This window comes from Mesocricetus auratus, unplaced genomic scaffold (genome assembly GCF_017639785.1).
Source record: "Mesocricetus auratus isolate SY011 unplaced genomic scaffold, BCM_Maur_2.0 Super-Scaffold_100003, whole genome shotgun sequence".
NCBI lineage: Eukaryota > Metazoa > Chordata > Mammalia > Rodentia > Cricetidae > Mesocricetus > Mesocricetus auratus.
Genome location: NW_024429188.1, coordinates 63,289,502 through 63,312,009, shown reverse-complemented (window position 1 = coordinate 63,312,009; position 22,508 = coordinate 63,289,502). Strand labels below are relative to the sequence as shown.

Genomic DNA, 22,508 nt, shown 5'->3' with positions numbered 1-22,508 from the left:
TACACACATTAAATTCTCCTGAGTTTCAAACAGGAAGTAGTATGTCCCTCTTGTTTATGTAAATATACTGAGTGAGATACGATGCCTGAGGGATGTTTCACTTTGTGAACATTCTGGCTTCCCTGTCAATAAAACTTGGGAAATGAAAAGGAGTTTAAGGAATGATAGGCTATTCGTATTTAAAAAGTGTAAGTTAGCGAGACATATTTTATTTCTTAATTACAGCATAACAACTCCATTTATGGCATATTAAATATGCTTATGTCTTGCATAGATACACACATGTATATATGTAGATAGATAGATATATTGATAGATGATAGATAGATAGATAGATAGACAGATATAACAACTTTTCAAACAGTCTAAACAAAGGAGAAATATTTGAAAATTCTGGGGAATTAAAATAGCACCTAGATTTTTTTCCTTATATTAACCATACCAGTTAACTAATTTAGTTCTAAAATTGGTGTTTTAAAATATTTTTATCAAGCAAATTACTTCATGCTTTCTTTGAACGCTCTCTCAGTTGTTTCTCCTTTCATTCTCCTAGCATTAATTATGACCTGGTATCTCATTTGTCTGTTTATTTGTCTGTCGGTCTGTTAACCAAATTTAAGTGCCAACAACAAGCATATTTCAGCTCCCAATCATATCCCTTACAAGTTCTATGATAATATGCCTAACACACTGCCATTCTAGTCACATTTTCTAAGTATCATGCAAATAGAAAAATAATACTTTCCTGGTTTATTCCAGTGTATACATAAAATCACAGGATGATATGAAACCGAACTTTACTGAAACAATTACATACTAAATAAAGTTTTACTACTATTCTGTGGTATGCTCTTTTTTATTCTTTAAATATCTATATAATTAATATCCTCCACCATTAATTTTAATTTCATTTAATTTGAAACCGTAAATTGACCTAAGTTCCCTAGATTTTTTCTGTATTTTTTATTATTTGACATTTACATATACATTTATATCCCTCTAGTTATAATCAACTGCAATCTTGATACTCTGGTCTTCAATAAGAGTTGATCAGATTAGTATTCATTAAATATCAACCTATGTTGTAAGACAGCAAGCCTTTGATAAAATTATGATTGTTGACCTACTTACTTTCAAATAGTAAAATTTACCAAAGTTTATTCATGAACCAAAACATGTTTTTTTCTTCTTGTTCATGTGTGTGTTTTTATTAACCTACCTCTCTCACAGAATACATGCCACTTTCCTGACAGGACATTTTTAGCAAGTCAAAGTGCATTTCAGTTAATGTCACCCATGCCACTGCTTTCTTTTTGTGCCCAGGGCAATACTTTTATTCCATTCTCATTATTTTTAACAAGCACTTCGAACAGTATTTGTTCATGATCCTATACAAATGACCAAATACTTTAAGTACAATATCTAGTTATTTACTTGTATCCTATGTTCTAAAGCAGAAAAAAGTTGTATGCTACATTTCTACAAGTTATTGAAAATCGCACAGTGAAACTACCTATTTATTATTTCCTGACAATTTTTTAAGAAAGTCAAATGCAGATGAACAAATTTTACCATAGTTGAAATCATTGTAGCAGGATAGGTTTCCTTTATTTTGTTAATTATTTTTCAAGGTATATATTAAACTATAAAAGTTGTCCCTATGGTAGAGATTGCAAACATATTCCTTAAATGAAGTCTACCATTTTAAAATTGATATTTTTTCAGAATGTCCGGTGAAGAGACCCAAAATAGTCTTATTGTCTGGTTTCAGTTTTCCAACACCACATTTTAATTTTAAATTTAGTTGTTTCTCTTATTTTCTAAATAAACTCTGTGTATTTAAAATCAGTTCTACAGTATGGTAGTCATATATTAATATGGCTATTAACATTGATATTAAATTAGAGGATCCTGCCAGGATTAAACAGATTCAGTGGATAAAAAAAATCACATGAAGTGTGTATTGAAAAGTGACAGAGATATGTAAAGAGTTGGAAGGAAGTGAGTATGCGAATATAATCAGAAGATATTACATACATATATAGAATTCTTAAATAATAATTAAAATGTAATATATGAGACAAACTGCACAAAAATTATTCAATTACTTCGTATCCTTTGCAACTTTTCAGGTACTCAAATAACATATACTTAAGAGCTACCTGTTTGCTTATCAAAAACTGAGAACATTAGTCATTGCAGAAAGTTTTATTGGAAAGGGTTGATTCAGAGAGTCAATTCTGTCATACAGTTTTACAATTTAAAGTGCTAAGTTTCATATTTTTAAGTAGTCAAATATTTGACTAAATCTCTAGAACATTTCATGCATGCTTCTGTACCCTGTGCTTGGCGCTTTTTGTTCAGACTTCAGCCCTTTTAATCATTATAGAACAACCTGTATATTATTTTTGTAAAAGAGAAAAGACAGGAGGTAGAAAAATTGTTAAGAAATGGGCTGACAAGTGAAAAAGGAATATCATCTCTTTTTTTTCTTATTCACTAGAAAAGCAAACGTCATTGCAGAGAACTAATCTAAAATGATTATGGGCAAATCTCCAAAACTATCTGTTTTATATCACTACTTCAAGTAAATCATTCTTTTTAGAATTAATTTATACACTTAAATATCTGTATCCATTTAAGTTCACTCAAGGAGAATGTTGTTTTTAATTTCTTTATAAAGACATGTGTCCTCTGAAAACAATGGGGTCAGTTGAGCAATTTTTCCATATTACACATCACCTGGGTCAATATCTACAGGTAATAACCATCAGAATGAAATAAGAGTGTGTTTTTTCAGTACTTTACTACAGTAATCATAATGTCAATTATAGTTTTGCAGTGCATAGTCAACAGTATATTTTGAAAAACTATTTTCTATCAATATATCTACAAATATGTTCAATATCTGAAGTCCACTAAGTATATTGTATTATTTTGCATACCAATACCTAAGTTTTCAACTATTCTGCAGAACTTCCAAGTAATTACAAAAAATTACCCATGCATTTGGTACATCAGACCTCTCTGTACTTATTCAAATAGCATGCAATATTTCATATTATTTCCTAAAGATTTGAATGAAGTCAAACTATACTTTTTGAACTTACTGAAAAATCTTGACAAATAAAGTTACTTACCTTTTAAATGAGAGCAAATGACCTCCAAGTTTTCAAATAATTCAGAAAAAAGAAAAATATGTAGTACTCAAAGAAAAATAGCTAATGTTTATCCCTCTTTGAGGATTGTGAAGATCGTTAGAGATCTAGGCCTGACTTGAAATCAGGATGAAAAATTTTATCCATATCAAATACATGCACAAATATTAATAATAAAAGACTTAGATGGAGACTAAGGGAGAATATGGAAGGAGTTAGGAGCAGGTGTTGTGCATATATATTTATCATACTGTATTATATAATGCATGAAATTCTCAGTAACAATGTCCTCCATATTAACCTCTCATAATTTTGACACTTTTCAGTGATGAGATTAAACTTGTTTCATGTGAAGCATTCATGTTTCTAATTTAAATAAAAACATATATTGAGGAAAAAAAGATTAAGCTTGTTTTGAAAATAATTCAAAAATTAATTTTCTTATCTAGTCATTCTTTTTTTTTTTTTTTTTTTGGTTTTTACGAGACATGGTTTCTCTGTATTGTTTCGGAGGCTATCGGTCCAGCCCGGCCTCTAACTAATAGAGATCCGCCTACCTCTGCCTCCAGAGTGCTGGGATTAAAGGCGTGCGCCACCACCGCCCGGTTTATCTAGTCATTCTTAAAACTTATAATTGTGTGTTTATGTGAACTTTATGACAAGGCAATGGCTAGACAGATTCAAAGTCAGATACCAAGTAGTAGTTGAGTTTCTTGTTTGTGACCTATATTTATTAGTGTAAAGCCGCATATATACACACAGAGCAGGTTTTCAAAACCATGTGATTGAAAAATATACATTAATGAATTTTCTCTAGTTTGCCTTGCAAAAGCATTGAAAAATTAAGATGATAGCTTACTCATAAGAAAAAAAGATCATATATTCTAAAAGGATGTTAATATTTTTAACAAAAATATTTTTAAAACACACCTTAATTAGTTGGTAGTTTTGGACTCCATTTATTCCGATGTCAGGATCAATGGCTGCCGGAAGAGAATACCGAGAGTTTATAGCCGAGTTTTCTGGAATTGATATGTTGATGACAGTTGCCGGGAATAACGGTGCATTATCATTTATATCTTCTATCAGAAAGCGTATCTTAACCAATCTAAAAATTTCATCCGGCAAAACAGCAACCTCCACTTCATAAAAGCAACGGGCATCCAGCACGATTCCAGCACATAATTTCTCACGATCAATGCGAGCGCCAGTAGTGAAGATCTCACCGGTACCTTCTTCAATCCGAATAAGTGGTACATCCCCGGTTTTGTAAACCAATTTGAACTGCATTGGAGTGGTTAAGGACTTGTCGGGTATAAGCGACAAGTTGAGGTCTTTCAACAAATCGCCTATCAGGACGTTCTCTGGCATTTCTTCTCGAACCGTATAATTCTTCTCCTGGGCGCCAGACTGAAACACGACGCATGCTAACAGGACCGCAAATATATACGTCCCGAACAACAAGTCCATACCAGTCTAGATACTAGGGGTACGGTTTTTCAGCCCACGGTATACTGACAAAGAAAACACAAGGAAAGACGGGGGGGGGGGAGAAGGAGAGACAGAAAAAAAAGGGGAGAGAGAAAAAGAAATTGTTAGAAAGCCGGCCATGAATGCTCATGTTAACTAAATGTTCTAAATTAAAATCATTAAATTAAATATTAGCATTAGTAGTGATATTTAAATGACAAACTTGCTTTGAACCAACTATTACATATTTCTATAGTAAGAAGATAAATGAAGCATTACCTATGGTAGTTAAATGAGATGGGATATTAAGAACAGTGTCCACTATTGAAGATGTTTATAATTTTAATGAAGATATTTAAAGGATATTAAAATAATTTAAATATTTAATTCAACACTTAAGGAAAATAAAGGAGTATTTGCTACAATCACAAAAAATTACTGTTATTTTTTGTTGTACTGAGAATTCCAGACACAATTATTTCACTGTCACTAAGCATTTAATATAATACTCCATAATTTTAGTTCTGTGAATACAATGTACAACTGTCAAGATGAAAATATGTTGCTACATGAAGAACTTGCTCAAGCAAATTCAAAGAAAATGTCTTCTAAGATAAATAAATAATAGGCGGAATGAGCATAAGAGCCAGAGTTTCTCAAGAAAACAAGGTCCTCTGAATCAACATAACCAAAGAAGATTGGAGCTCAGGGAGACTGAGGCAGCATACACAGGGCCTGTACAGTGTCTTTATGGGACCCTGAAGCGTACAAACTAGTTTCTGTTTCTTGTGCTCTCTCTTGGTCTCTTTTCCTTCTGCTGTGTCCTATTCAGGTGTGCTGGCTTTTGTAAGAGCACGTAACCTACTGTTGCTCTTGGAGAGTACCTGGATTTTGATCTTAGCATTCACACAGCAGCTCAGAACCATGTGTAATTCCAGTTCTGAGGGATCTTAATCCTTCTCCTGATTTTGAGGACACTACATTCACCTAGTGCAGAATAAACACGCATGCACATAAAATAAAAGTAAACAAATATTTTTAAAATGTGAAACCTAAGCAAATTCTTCTTTGTGGAAACCTTGCAATCATCTTAATTCTCTAACTTTTAGTGCTTATTTTTATTATTTTCAGTGTGTGTGTGTGTGGGAGAGAGAGAGAGAGAGAGAGAGAGAGAGAGAGAGAGAGAGAGAGAGAGAGAGAGAGAGAGAGAGAGAGAGAGATTATTTGCATGTGAGTGTGGATGTATTCAAAATTCAGAGACATTAGGTCTTCCTAATTGGAATTACAGGTGATTGTAAGCTGTTCAACATAAGCAATGGGAATCAAAGTTGGGACTTCTGGAAGAGCAGCAAGGCCAATACTCTTGGCTTTTGACACATCTCCTTGGTCCCTATTTCTCTAATTCTTTGATAAATTTCAACATTTAATTTAGATTTTTATAATTTATTTTCATTTTTGATTATCCATTGATTTCTAATGTCAATTTGGCTTGCTTGAATTAGTCTTGCTTTACTTATTAAGTATCATTCAATATCTAGATTAGAAAATATTTGTGCATAATGTTATATAATAAATTGTGAAATATTTACACTGGTGAACTAAACACTACCAAATGTTACGTCTTTATAAGTGAACATTAGGAAATGTCGCTGTTAAAGCATACATCAGTTTTAAAAGATCATTGGCAGATGTACTTAAAATTCCAATGCAGGAAATATTGATGCAGACAGGTATATAATGCTTTTCTCAATATTTATTAGGGATTAGCATGGTTCAGAACTCATTCTAAACACAGGAAGACTTAATACAAGCAAGTTTTTTGTATGAATATAACAGCCAGAAAATATGCTATTAACCCATCCCAGCACTTCATTATATATTTGCATTTTAAAATATATAATCATATGCAAATGGTGAATGACACAAACTGAAGAAAATGAAATTTTCCAATTTTCATCATGAACTACATATGTGTTAAAGAACACTTTTATAGATAATGATCATAGAAACATGAAATATATATTACATATCAGACAAATTTTGATTGTTTAGATGTTGGTATCATTTAAAATCATTGAGATATACCAATGAGGAAAATGAATACAGAAGACAATGCTCTATCTTATTAAGCAACAGCAAAAGTCTATGGTGTGAATTCTTGTAGTTTTAGCATCTTTTTTCCAATGGTCAGCACTAGGGTTACATAACATAGATGTGGTCTCATATGAATTATGGATTTTTTTACTTTGTAATAAATGTGTGATTAAGCCTAAGCTAAGGCAGAGCATTCATAATTAATGATGAATCACTGTCTTAATTTGGGACCTGGTTGGTGGACCAAAGAAAATTCCAGCTACAGATCCAGTACCTTGTACAGTTGTTCACAGAAATGAAGATTGGATGTTCATGTAATAAAATAGAGGAGAATAGTTTTAGTCTTGTGTTTGCTCTCTTATATAATAGTGATGTAACACTTCTGTATTTTAGTAGATAATTTCAAATAAAATAAGCAACTACTATAAAAATGTGTAATTAAAAACACTCTGTTACCATGCACTGAAGTGTCCACATATATGTATTCTCTATACACTGAATCTAGGACACTTAAAAGTGTGTGTCTGTTTTCATAAACGTTAAGCAAACATATGTAGAATAAAATGGAGCAGTTGTATATGGAATTAAAAGTACCACTCTATTCTTATCCTAGCAGTAGGTATTATACATTAGTACAATTGGCAAAAGAATGATACAGACTACTCTTTTAAGCATTCCATATATCTTGCACTATCTGTAACTATCTGTAATCAATAACAATAAGACAAAAACCTAATTCCATGAACTCCCCTTTCCCAATCCATTCTAAATCTGTTCCACATGACCTGTAATACCATTGTCAAAGTAAACATTTTAAAATGGATTTCCACATTTGAAATTCAGGGGTTTTCAGACCTAGAAAGAAGTATAGGAAAAAGGACAGTAATAATTTCTAAAACTTAAGTGGATGTACAAAATGAAAACTATTACTGGGTAATTATGTATAATTAATATATGCTAAAACATAAGCAAATACAGCCAATATAAGCTTAGATATCTTAATGAAATCTATATCTTATGACTCATATACTCTAGATCAAATAAGCCAACTGTACTTCTAGTAAGGAAAAAAAATAAAACACCTAAAAAGGATATCTATTCTTTAGTTAGAAATTAGTAACACATGGATTTGTGGGGGCTTTTTCTCTAATTCAATAACTATTAAACAAACTTGCTATGCTAAGCACTCTCAGGTGTACTGAAATGACAAGATTCGTGCTTTCCTACAGCTTATATTTAATAATATTAACAGACTAGTATGTTTATATCAGTGCTTAATTTCTGTATACTGGTCTCAAATCTTACTCTGAAAGGATGTGAATACTCATGTTTAAATAATCTCCGTCTCCAAATTTTTGTGCTATCACTTACATTTAATAATTGAAAATTTTACTATTAATTTAAACATTTTCCTTGAATAAGCTGAATTAATTATTCATAATATGACCACTACTGAAACATTTTGGATAAACATACATGTTAAGAGTAAGTCATGGCTCACTTTTAGGAAAGTTTAATTCATATAACTCAGACACTCAGGAAACATTTGCTTACGCATATGCCTGTAGTGTTCTCTCTTCATGAAAACATATCCACGGATTTTATTTTTACTCTCCTCACAAACCGGCTGCCACAGACTAAGGCTAATTTTGGAAATTAATATGGTAAGCAGAATGAAAGCAGAAATAGACAATTACAAATTTCTACCTTGCACAGTAGTAACTGTGCTGTTTACATACTCTCACTTTCACGAACTACATTGTGGTTGTATGGGCAATGTTGTACAGAGAACAAGAATCCTGACAGAGAAAACAAAAGCATAATTAGGGAAACACCTCCAAAAAATGAAAAAAGAAATGCAAAAGTGAATATTCATTTTAAGGTCTAAGGAATTCAGGTCCAAAAAGGAAGTGAACTGGTAGACAAGGCCACTCATTTTTGCAATTCTAGAAAGTATAAATCATTAAATAGTATAAAAACATGTTTTCTTTTTTCCTTTTGAATTTCAGGTTTTTAAAGTTCCTTGAGCTGGCCTCAAATATCTGTTCATTCAAATAAATATTGTCTTATCCTTATGGGTAAATAGAAATACAAGAACCCTCCTACAAAAAAAGTTCTTTAAATGTTTGTTAGAATAGGAAATTTTTCTAAATTATAATGTTAATCTCACTTATAGTATAATTTAATTAGTCATATGTGAATGACTAGTTTACATGCTATAATAACAAGCTGTTAAAATTATATAAGCATAAGCCCCACAACAATAGTACATACATCTTCCTGTTTCTTATTCTCCTAATTTTACTTGGCTCCATTACTCAGATTATTTTTATATTATCTAAAAACAAAACATACCCTAAAACATCCACAAGGTATGATGTAGTCAACTATTTATTCATATTATTATAAACAAGCAAACTTCATCTGGAGACTCAGTAAAAAAGGTGCTTCTCAGTGTCGAGAAGAAAAGTAAACACACAGATTAAGAAAAATGTCAACAAGAGATAGCTGCTCTATTTGACTCAAGTATTTCTTGTATAACTGTAAAACTTAATGCCTTCAAATTAAAGACTTAATGAAGTACAATTATAAAATGATATTTCAGTTAAATTTCATTTTATAATGAGTTCTTTTATTGTATTCCATTTTAGAAATATGCAATTTTCACATTTGTGTTTAAATTTCTCTGAGAAGTGGATTCCGATAATGTTTGCTTTCCTCTCTAAAATGTTTATAAAATATTGATTCATTTGAACGTTTGAGTGTCAGCATAGTGCTTCCTAATATGGTTTCAATGTCTGTAAAAATCGATGCTTAGCAGCACTTAAAGGACAATTTATAATGATTCCCTTCCATATTAATTTTATGTACATTTTATCAGAGTTTCAAGTTTTTAAGATACCATTTTTCAAATGAATTGAAGAGGTATTTAAGATGGCATGTATTCATCAAATTCTGCTGCTGCCTTGAGGTGAATTTTGTTATGATTATTTTAGTATAAAGTATTTTAATCAAGTTGATAAATAAGTACAAGATATTTTGTAAGAAATCAATTCTGAGTTAATAAAAACGATATCATATATTTGTTACACTTTAATCACTCTTATTAAACGCGTAAGAGTTCAGTTAATTGAAATATAACTGAAATTCAGATTCTTATTTAAACTTTATAACGAGTATGTACTATATCTAAATATCTGTAGGAGTTGATTTCTATATTAAAAGCAGTTGTGAATCTATTTTACATTTGATAATCTTCTCCAAATGATAGCCTTATACTAGGTTACAGGTTACTAACTCTTCCATATAAAGGAAAAGTACTTGCATGCAATACCAAAAAAGAAATAGAAACAGAAAGTGAAAGGGAGTATGTTTAAGTATGTAATGGTTATAGTAATATCAAAGATGTTAAGTGTTAGGTAGCAGTGCTTTTTAACAACAAAAAAGTTTCAAGCACTACAATTTTAGATACTCGTTAGAAGATTTTGGTTATATATGTATTTTTTTGTAATAGGTTTGTTACTTTGCTGAGTATTTGTTGAGTTGCCTAGAATGGATCTAGATACAGGGAAGTGACATGTTTGTTTGATGTCTGTTTCTTTGAATCATTAAAATAATATATTTCTGAGCCGAAACATAGTTCATATTTTAATGTTAAAATTACCTATGTAGAGAGACCAATTCATATTTCAGTATCAATTGACCAGTTTTTAAACATATGGATTAAGTACAATTTGTGCCCACATCATTTTATCAGACTTAGCCCAGTATCGACTTGTATACTACAGCATGACTTAATGTTTTTTCTCTCTGTCAACTGCTAATTTTTCAAAATCATGACTTCAGTAATATCAGTAGCTAAAAATCAAATGAAGTGTATTACCAAAATCTTGGAATTGACGTTTCAAAGCAATATTGCATCTGACATCTTGTAAAACAAATTCAGTCAAAATACTGACAGTAAGAGAGGGAATACCTATCTTACAATTGTTTCCAGCAATAGATCCTTAATACCCGCATTCGTTTCTCTCGGAAAACTAAGAAGCTCTCCCTATCAAAATGATTTTGGAGTGGCATTATCCATACTCCAAAAGTGAACATCATATGCCACTTGTCAAAAAAGACACGGAATGTTTTTACATGAGGCTTCCTTCCTGGTTTATAAACTGCATAATTTGTCTTAGCTTACAGATTCGGTAATAGACTCTCTCCTATTAGTTCTCATTCATGTAAAAAATAAAATATAATTTCTGTGGGGTATATTGTTTGTTTTTTTGTGTCAGTTCAAAACCAAAGCTAACTGATAAAGATTTTCATTCATTTAGTAAATGAATGTAAAATAATTGAATAATGAATGGTGAATATAAGCATCAACATCACATTTTGTTATATCTTTAAATTATGAATAAAAGCAATCAGACAAAATTCTATTCTTAAAATGAGTACAGCAATTATGTGTAAAATATGACTTCTAATCTCTTCTGTATATGCACAGTAATTTCACATGCTGGGTTCATCTAGGCCTATGAAATATAATTTTATTGATTTTTGCCAATATATTTATTCTTCACTCATACATCCTGAAGGCATTCTCCCCTTCCTACACTTGTCTCATTCTGTGACTTCCCACACCTTCATATCCATTCCTCCTCCCATTTCCATTCAGAAAAGAACAGACCTTCCAGGGTTGTCAATAAAACACAACATAACAAGATCCAATAAGATTAAACTCAAACCATATCACGGGTGAATAAAGCAGCCCAATCAGAGGGAAAGGGTTCCAAATTCAGGCATGAAAGTCAGGGACACCCACCACTCCCACTCTTAGAAGTCCCAGAAAATACCCAAACTAAACAACCACAGCAGGTATGCAGAGGACCTATCAAATACAAAGGTCATCATAGAAAAATAATTTCTAGATTTTAGTATATCTACTCTTTTTTTTTGCGAGACAGGGTTTCTCTGTGGCTTTGGAGGCTGTCCTGGAACTCGCTTGGTAGTCCAGGCTGGTCTCGAACTCACAGAGATCTGCCTGCCTCTGCCTCCTGAGTGCTGGGATTAAAGGCGTGCGCCACCAACGCCCGGCTCCAGTATATCTACTCTTAAGCTTTTCTTTTTTCAAGGTTAATACTTAAAAGAAATACCTTGTAGATTTACCAATATTCCTCAAATTTATAATTACTTATTTCGTTAGAATTCCATTTAAAACATAAGATTAACTTCATTTATCAAAGTATTTTTGGTTTTTAGAATTAAAATGTATGCTATAAAAATATGCATTTGAAATCAAGTCTGAAATATGGAAAAATCAGTTGTATCAAATGACAATAAATACATGGGCATATGTTATTATTATCCTACGGGTTAAGACAAATACAGAAATATTTAATTCTGCTTTTCCCTTTTAGATTCATTCAACTCTTTAATGGAAATGACAGAATAAATTTTCAGAACTGAAACTGTCTTACACTTGACATAAATCTTGTCATTCTATAAAATTATGAACAGGTACTGCCTTAACACTTCCTGGAAACTAACAAAGAAAAGTGAAGTCTGGACTATTCAGGATAAAATTGCGTTGATAAATAATTGGTCAAATGCATAAAAGAAGAACAAAATCGTAGATTTCAAGTTTAATTATGTCACCAAAAGTTTTACTTTCAACAATGAAGTAATATTTAAATTATAAGTATACAGATATATGCAGTCCCATATAGTAACCCTTGTCATAAGTAGCTGTGAAAAGTAAAATTACATTTCAATAGTTAAATCTGGCTAAGGACTATAATATTGGGCAATATGGCTCATACAGCATTTCTATCATCACAAGAAGTTCTATTAAACAGTTCTTAACTTAGATTAAGATATCACTACTCTCTTAGCATGCACCATTAGAATGATGAAATGATAAGGATGATACTTTATTTTTAGATGAGCAACAAAACTTTAGTCTAAAATGAAATGGTAAAGTAAACCTGGTGATTTACTTAGGAATGAGTACCATTTTATCTTTTATGTTAAATCTTGAAACTATTGGGTAGAACTATTGTTGTGACTTTGACAACTTGTTGATTCAACAAAGGAGAATAAAATGATCCATTTTATTTAATATTCTTTTTAATTAATACATATGCAGCTATTAAATTGAAATGATTGAAATGTAATTCAACTGAATTCCCATAAGAAAAATCTTCTATTTGGAAACTATAATCCCTTAAACATTTTTGTAACAGTTGAAAAAACTGTAAGCATCAATGAGAAATACCATAACTAAATCCACTATCTTTCAGAATTAATATACACTATTAAAAAGGTAAACTGTCATGAATTGCAATTCAATATTACAATTAAGAATATTTAGAAAATCTCTTTGTTTGTACATTTATATTATTACCTATAACATTATCTTCTTACAACATTACTATTCGTGGCTCTTTGGCTTTTTGCTCACTTGTTTAGGCCTGAAAGCATCCACAGTTTAAAGAAGTTTCTGGGGTATGATATTTTCATACAATAAAATAGTTCTTTTTGTAATATGATACCTTGGAAAAGTTAAATTTTTGAAGAAAATATGATACAAGGCATATGTATCCCTGGCTGATCTAGAGCATACTATGTATCCAAATTTGGCTTTGAATTTGCAACAATCTTCCTGTATCAGCATTGGATATACTGGGAATTTACATGTTTAACCACACCTAGTTGGAAAGCTGACAGACTCTTCATTGTATTTATGAATTTCACTTTTCTGCAGCACTGTTCATGATTCTCAATTTATAATTAAATTATGGTGGCTCTGGAAAATAAAAAATAAAAGTATACTGCATGCCTTACTCTGGAGGGAAAATGCAATTGGATATATATGAACAAATAATATTTGAAAATAGAATGGATTTCCATAAAATATAATTGATCAATATAATCTAAAAGATATGTTACATTGTGATATGAGATATTCAAACTTAAAAAGCTAAGTAAAAGTAAAGAATTATCAAGTAATATATAAATACATCTAATTACTTGAAATATTTTAGTATGTTTTGTATAATCGATTAATTATGAAGTACTCACCATTTTCTTCTCATTAACCACCATCATAATCCTTGTATTTGTAGCATCAAGGATATGATGCATGATAGACATCATTAATTCCTTTATGGTGAATGGCAATAAATGCAGAGATGTATGATTGCTCAACATGCTCATAGAAAGTGACATTGAGTACTCAGTACTAAACAAGTCATTTATACCACCCTTTCTAATGCTCAGGGAAACTTTCCAGCAAAGAAGGAACAGAAAGAATGTAAGTTCCAGAAGTCTTTTAAAGAGGCTGCAAAATGCTGCCTAATACCTGGACAAAGCCTACATGAGAATGCCTAATACCTGGACAAAGCCTACATGAGAATGTGCCAGCCAACAAACAATCATGGATCAAACTGAAGGTGCTAATGGAGGCTTACTCCTCCTCGTTGAAATAATAGCTCATGGTGAAATCTAGGCAAAGGAGAATCATTGTCTTTAGTTTTATACACAAAGTTGAGCCCATTAATCTCCAAAGGACAGTGCCAAACCAGGGCCAAATAGAAGGCCATGATTATAACCAGCAATTCACAAAGAAAAATAAGGACAAAGAAGGATATGTAGGGAGAAGGGAGGATGACAACGTTTGAGAGAGATAAAAGAGAGGGAGAGTAAGCATAATGCGTTAGACACATGTCAAGGAACTCATTAAAAAAACAAGCATAAATAAATCACTATTCTTCCAACATTTAATACAGGAAACTGGAAGATAACACCACAGCTATCATAATATATAACTATGAATTTATCACTGTCTTGTCTTGTGCAAATTCAGACATGCATGTGTGGTGATATATTGTTTATGATTTATTAAAGCCTGACTGAGGATTCAGAAAAGCAAAGTCAGCCTCAAGCTATAGATATCACACATTGGTAACACACACCTTTAATCCCAGCAGTCAGAAGCTAGGAGGTGGTGGTACACACTTTTAATCCAAAGACTCAGAATTAAGAGATGCCCTCCTTGGAAAGTGTAGTGGGGATTGGTTGAGGGGTTTGAGGAGGGTTGAAGGAGGGTGGGAGAGGAGGGGAGAGAGAAGGATCTGGGATTGACATGTGAAGCAAGCTTGTTTCTAATTTAAATTTTTAAAACATACTGGTGTAATTAAAAAAGAGAGACAGACAAATGGATTTGAGTGAGTCCAAGGCCACCCAGATCTACACAAGAGTGACTCAATCTAAGAGAGAATCATAACTCACACCTTCAATCCCAACATTAGGGAAGTATGTAAAACAGAAGCAAGGTCTCAGAGAGGCATTCATTCTCCAGCCACACTGAAGAGACGTTATAGTCTGAGGTTTGGTAAGTTTATGGAGAGAGGATCAGTCCATTCAGCCTGAGGTAGAGGAAAGAAGCTTGTGGCGGGCTTTACTTTCTGAATCTTCTGACAAGCTTTAATACATCATAAATAATACATCACTACATGCATGCAAACTATAAATGAGTATGAAATAGAACTCTTCAAACTAAGCTACAAAATTATATCATAACCAATTTTAATTTTACTTTTAACAATTTCCTGTATCCCAGAGACTACATGGTCTATTTCTTTCCTGAATATATAAAAAGCTGAAGTGCACTAGCTGCTTCTGTTTATCAGTTTCCTCATATTTGTACCTTTGTACACATATAATCCTTCCAAGTCCTCACAGAGCTGCATATACAGCGTTAATAAACACTGATAATTTATTCTTTCTGTCTTACTGTATATAAACTCATTTCAACAGGATAGAATATTTCATAGAGGCAGTGACTAAGTGAAATTTAAAAACTTACACAAAAGGCCTTGAACCGTTAATAACAGATATCACACCATAAGTTGGAAATGAAATCTTTCTGTTTTTACTACACAATATATGTACTCTTGTCTCTGAAGTCTTTCTTGTAAAAGAATGTCATAAAGAAAAATAAAAGAATTCATTCTTATATAATACAAATCACCAATTGCTTATTTTTTCATATTTGAAAATATGGATAAATATAAAATGAATTGGGGAATATGTGACATTTAAATATTTTAACTGAATTTTTCTAAATTTTATCATTTATCATTAGATATAAGTTAGTAAATTTATATGTACATTTATACATGAATATTTTAACTGTTCAATATCTACTATATATAATACTATAATGTTGTTTACATACTAATTTATAAGTAACATATCTTTGTCATATATCAATATGGTAACACATCAACGCGTCAAAATACCTTTTCCTATAAGGCACGATTTACCATATTATTTTGAAGCTAGCAATACACATGCTCTAAAAAAGAAATAGAAAAAATGAAGCTCTATTTTCATGTTATGTGCTAAATTAATGGGCAAATGCAAAATCAATTTTGTTTTTACAGGTATTGTTATGTATATAAACTAGTTGGTAGTTGATTCCACCACAAAAATAAAAATGAAGTTATTTCAGAAGGGAATTTATGAATATTCTTTGAGTTGTAAATTTAAAAAATGAAAATTCTTTTTGTATACAGTAAAATAAAAGACTCAATATTAAACGACTTTTGCAGTTATCTTTGTAAGCATTACTGAGTACTTCAGACAAAACATTGCTTCAGGGACTTATATGATTTGTAGTAAGACCAATCATTTAAAGTTACTGATAAATATATCTGTCATTAAAATGAAAACCCGTGTTAATTTTCCATTCTTCAACTTGAAGCCCATTAAATATATTATACATAAACTATAACCACAACCAATCCACCCCCTGGAAGGAAGACAAATTTTATAATTTCTATTTTGATTTTGTTTCATGGACTATTTGGTAGGTTGGTTGATTGGTTTTGCATTCAATATCCTCTGATGTCTAACAGTATGATTTCAAACATCACTATGGTTTTCTGTGTTCCTGTTTGAAATATGGACATACTTCATAATGTTACTGTAAAGAGCAAACTAATTAATGTATGTAAAGAAATTAGAAAACTTTCAGGAATGCAAAAATATGGTTGTTTTTATTAAACAACAAAAATGTACAAATAAAAGATTTATATGTCCTATATTCACAGAAATAAAGTTAATTCCTGGGGGGAAACAATTGCACTCAAAATTCATATACTAAAAGTCAGCTATAGTAGTTTTTAAGTTTTTGTATAATTTTATGAATGGATGTTTTACCTGCACCTATGTCTATACACCACATGGTTGCCTTGTGCACTTGAAGGCCAGAATATGCTGTCATACTCACTGGATCTGGAGTTTAAGATAGTTAAGGACTACCAGGTGAGTATTGAGACTCAAATCCAGGTTCTTTAAAATCACATACAGTGTTTTTCACAACTGAGCCATCTCTACAGCTTAAGATAGGGTCTATAATTATTTTGTTTTGCCTTGCTTTGACAGAATGTGCTACGCAGACCTTGTTTGCATAGGACTGGCTCTATGTAGATCAGGCTGGATTTGATCTCACAGAGATATACCTGTCTCTGCTCTCAATTGGGGAATTAAAGCCACTATACCTGGCCTCTATTAATTATATGTCTAAGCATCCATGTCTTTGAATAAGTCATTCAATCATTCTGTGACTCACAAATCTGACTGAAGATGAAAAAGGAGTGGGTTCATGTATAAAATTCTTTATTGCAGATGTTATCATATGAAATACACTTCTATAATAACCTACTATCTTTTGTGTAACAGACCTAAGTTGTGAGCAATGCTGTAATTTTAAAAAGGTTATGCATAATGATTTCACATGCAAAGCCAGAATACTTTGTATTTGGAAGCATAGTTCATCAATTTTAATTGATGCAAAAGTATGCTTACATTTAAAGAATTAAAGTATTTTATAGATAGCAATTTTAAATGGAGTTCTAAAATCATTTTACTGTATGTTAAGTTTTTTCATGTAATTTAGAATGAAAGCCTGTTTGTGACAATTTTTATTATTCTCATGTTATAGATAAGGACACTGAAGCTAGAAGATATCAAGTAACATGCTCAAACTTATCCTCCTCAAAAGAACCAGGATTAGAATTTAATCACTTTGACTCCAGAGCATCTCTCCTGAAAATCTTGAAGATGTAGGTAATGGAAAAGTCTCCTCTTGCCTAATTAGTTTCAAGGCAATGACTTATTCAAGGACAAACTGTGATGGCTGGGATATGGCCAGATTATATTGTCCCAGGGGCTCCTAAGGAGGAAGCTTGGTCCTCAGTGTTGTAACCCTGGGAGGTGGTGGGATCTTTATGAGGTAAAACACACTGCAGGGAGTCAGGTCATTGAAACTGACATCAGAAGAAACTGATAGACTTCATGTGCTACCCGAAATGGGTTGTTATAAAAGAGTAAGCCTAGACCCACCCTAGCTTCTCATCATTCTCTTTTAAGTATGCTTGAGCTATTGATCACAAACACCATGAAGGGAAACAGACATGGGGGTGGGGGATTGCCAGAGCAGGTGTGGTGTTGTTATAGCATGCAAAAATGTGGTAGTATAACTTTTTTTCTTTATACTGTTTAAAGTTTTTAATGACAATTTTCCACCTATAAGATATATTTCTTGTTATCTTTTGTAATGAAATATTGACTGCATTTTAAATAAGAAGATACTCCATGGATATTTGTAGTTATATACTATTTGATTTGTTTCTAAATGCTTGAATTCACTGATTTATTGTTTTATTGAAAAGGTACACATATAAAATCACTAAATGATTTAATTAATACTCATTTTTTTCAGGAACTTATTAGGATTAAAACCTTATTTTTAAATAGTTCACTTTAGAATGCCTTAAAACTGAGTATTCCAGCACTGTGTTAAAAACATGAAAATCAAATTATTTTTGCAATTGTGTTTGCAAACAAATTTGTGAACTATATCATTATTATTTATGCTACAGATGAGAATTAAGCTTTTATAAAGTTGATCACTTTAAATTAAAAAAGATGATTAAAACCTGTAACTGTTAACAGCTACAACCTTACACCTTTAAAGTTTCCACTAATTACAGCTGCTAATTTTTAAAAGGAACTGCTAAAGTGAGTCAGATTTGACATAAAGACACTTTCTCAACCTCATTTTTTAGTAAGAAGAAAACCGCTTTTTATGTGAAACAATTCTAAACTGATTATCTATCCAACCATTACTTTCCATAAATTATTTTGTCCTTGATATTAGAAAATAAATACAAATTATTTTTTAAAAATGCACATAATATATAATGAACTGAAATGACAGAGAGATGATAGGTAACTATATTTACTGCATGTTGAAAATTTTATAAACACACAGTTCAGTGTAATATTCAAGACCATATTCAAGAAACACTCGGCTCCCTTTAAAATAAAAGCATCTTAATTAATTGATAATCTAAGGTCTCTCCTTTATATCCTAGCCCACACTTTCTAGGCATGACTTTTTCATTGTTTGTCTGATGATCCACAGTCATCATTTCTTTAAATGTAATCCACTCACTTCCATTAAGAGACTTCCTCAGGATAACAATACATGAGAAATAGCAGGATAGACATAACAGTAAAGAAAATGTTAATGATAAATGCAAAAGAGACATGCGTTTAAAATAGCACAACTTTGGTGAAGGCTGTCAGCAGTCTTATAGCAATAAAGGAAATTTCAGTAACTATTTAACTAGAAAAAAGCTCATTGATAGTTACTGCATGTTATGTGCATTCAAATAGTACATTACTTACTTTTCATTTCTTCTTTAACCCTTGAAAAGTACAGGCAATATTTTCTGAAGTGAATTAACTGATTTAACTAACTTAAGAAAAACTCACTTCTTTTATTTGAATCTACTATACTAATCATAAACCAGTACTAGGGAAATAGGCAATATGACACCTAAAATTTTGCAATCTACCTCCGTTTTCTCCATTTCTTTTTCATGATATATATATATATATATATATATATATATATATATAGAGAGAGAGAGAGAGAGAGAGAGAGAGGGGGGGGGAGGTTTAAATGAAACGAAAATTAATACAACCTAACAATTATTAAGATTCAGGCTTTCAAATTATAAATTCAAGCTGTTTTAGTATGCTCATGATGATAATATTTACATTCCAACTACTTGTGAAAGGACATGAAACTATTGTAAAAGATGATGATGCTAGATACTGAGAAATATCAGATATTCAAGAGGCTAAGTGAAGAACCTTGAAAAGAGTTTGAAGGACTAAGAGAGTTTAGAACTAGGTTCTCTGAATATGGGCAACTGCTTTGTGGCTTGGGCAGTCTTGAGTTACTGTGCATGGCAACAGGATTTATCCTCAGTGCTTGAACTGGCTATTTGGTGCCGATTATCTTTGGAGGGATACCTTGCTCAGCCTACATATAGGGTGGAGAGCCTTATTCCTGCCTCAATGAGATGTGCCAGGCTTCATTAAGTCCCCATGAGAATCGTTACCCTCTATGAGGAGTGGATTGGGTAGGATGGCAGAAGGTGGGGAGAGTAGGAAGAGGAGAGAGGGTGGGAACAGGAATTAGAATGTAAAATTAGAAAAGATTGTTCTAAAAATAAAAAAGTCATGTCTAAAATGAAAACAATCTAAATATCATAAGAAGGGGACAGACATGTAAGTCCCTCCTCTATACAGGCTAAAAAAGTAAACTAAAAATATAATTTTTGAAAAGGGAGTACTATGTATTATTTTCAAAACTATGTGATACCACTGCTTTAGAACATTTGTGAAACATTTGAAATTGTACATTGGAGGAATCACTACTATAAGTCTAAAAAACACAGAAGTGATGGGGAAAGTACTTCTGTGTATATGTTGTCTTATTGGTTGATTAAATAAATCACTGTTGGCCAATAGGGAAGCAAAATAGGTGGGACTAGGAGTTGAGGAGGATTCTGGGAAACAGAGGCACAGTCAGTAGTGATGTAGGATGCATGAGAAGTAAGAGGCTTGGACCCTTTTCTCCAGTAAAAGAAGACCATATGGAAATACTCAGATTAGCAGTTATGGGTTAATAATTAAGTCAGAATTAGCCAATAAGACACCAAGCAAATGGCCAACAGCTTCATAATTAATGTAGTGTTTCATGTGTTATTTGGGGGCAGAGACAGCTCAGGACCCACGTGGCTGGTGTGAAGACTACACGTTACACAGAAGATTTTGGAATTAATTATAACAACTTATAATGTTACTAAACATAATTTCCAACTGTAATTTAGCCTACTAGAATCCCACCTAGGCGTAATGTCTCATGCCTATGATTTTAGTACCCATGCAACTGAGATGAAGTGATTGTGAATTTCAAGCCAGCCTGGGCTAAGCAATAAGATCTTAGCTCATAAAGTAATGCTTATGCTAATTCAAAGTAAACTACATCGTTAAGCATGCTAAATTCAATTTAAAGATAACTAAACTATCAATGTATTTACTAGGCATTTTATCAAATTATCAATAATCAGTGTCTTAATATTTGGCTATTTTCATTTGTATGAATTCCCTGAACACATTTTATATGATAGAAGGAAAGACAATGCTTCTAATGAAGATGGTCATAACCTACAAAGCAATTGTTTAAAGAACACTCTTACCTTGAAATTAGTAGTGGAGTTATTAGAACTAAAGTCATCCCTGCATAAACCAGAAGGATCTTCTCATTATCATTGGTTATATTCAAGGGGAGGATAGTTTTAACTTTCTCATAATTATTTCCTTAGAAATTATGACATATTTACTTGTCTAAACCCAGACAGAAACTGATTCTAACTTGTGGAAATTGTTGTTGTTACATTGCATGTCCCATATAATGTAAGTCAGTGCGCATAAGTATCCTTTTAGCCACATTCACTATCAGCATTTCAAAAGAGAATCAAATCTTTTAAGGGAAAGAAAAAGATCAAACCTGTAAACTGGGAGTTGCAAATTAATACTTCTGAGAGTGCCCAAAAGAAAGGATCCCCTTGCAATATCTAAACTAAAAATCACTTTTGTACAGTCCCCATAATGCTTTACAAACAGATGTATGGTGGAGGCAAAACCAAGAGAGGGAAGAAAAAGTTTGTTGCATCTAATTCAATGTTATTGAATCTTAAACAAGATATACACTGAAAAGATAGGGCTTTAATAATCAGAATTCTTCACTAGAGAGGTAGTACCATTTTTGAGATCTCTGAAGTCCCTTCAGTTTCAGAGATGCCTTGATTCTATATTAACTTATGGACAAAGTGCTGTTAGTATACACTGTTCTGAAATACTGGAACAAACACATCCATTAATTTAAATTGGAGAGAATTTTTCTGTTATGTTTATAGTCTTGGTTAAAAAAAAGATGCTTAAAGAGAAATGTTTATTTTGTTACTTTGTCCCTTGGTTTAGTATAAAAGCTCTAACAATATAAAATAAAGAATTTGATATTTGCAGTGGTATAATCAAACATTTGAAATTAATACTAGTTAATTACCGTCCTTCCCCTGATAAAGTTTACAGAGTCTTTTAAAATTAAACTATTTGAACACATTTCAACTAAGAGACTTTATTTTAGAGGCTCTTTCTGATTTTTCAAAATTCCTGAGTTATTAATTGATAATGAAAGGTTGTTACTTTATTCACATTGTGTAGAACATATCCGTAAAATGTGCTCCTGCTTAGATGTTGCAAACTATTGGGATAATCACATGCTACAAAGAGATTGGTGACTGTCACAAGCAAAAAAGTTTCTTGGCAGCCTATATCCCTAGGAAGTAGGGCATTTGCCAATTAACA

The 22,508-nt window shown here is 31.9% G+C and overlaps 1 protein-coding gene across 2 annotated transcripts in view; it reads right to left on the bottom strand.

Moving 5' to 3' along the window:
• Pcdh11x (protocadherin 11 X-linked) overlaps positions 1 to 22,508 on the bottom strand; it is a 526,718-nt gene that overhangs the window by 481,087 nt on the left and 23,123 nt on the right. For both annotated transcript variants that reach the window (XM_005072516.4, XM_040744355.1), the window contains exon 2: positions 4,089 to 4,672. In XM_005072516.4, the coding sequence (XP_005072573.1) occupies positions 4,089 to 4,628 (540 nt within the window). In that variant the 5' untranslated portion in view covers positions 4,629 to 4,672. The remainder of the gene's footprint in view (positions 1 to 4,088; positions 4,673 to 22,508) is intronic.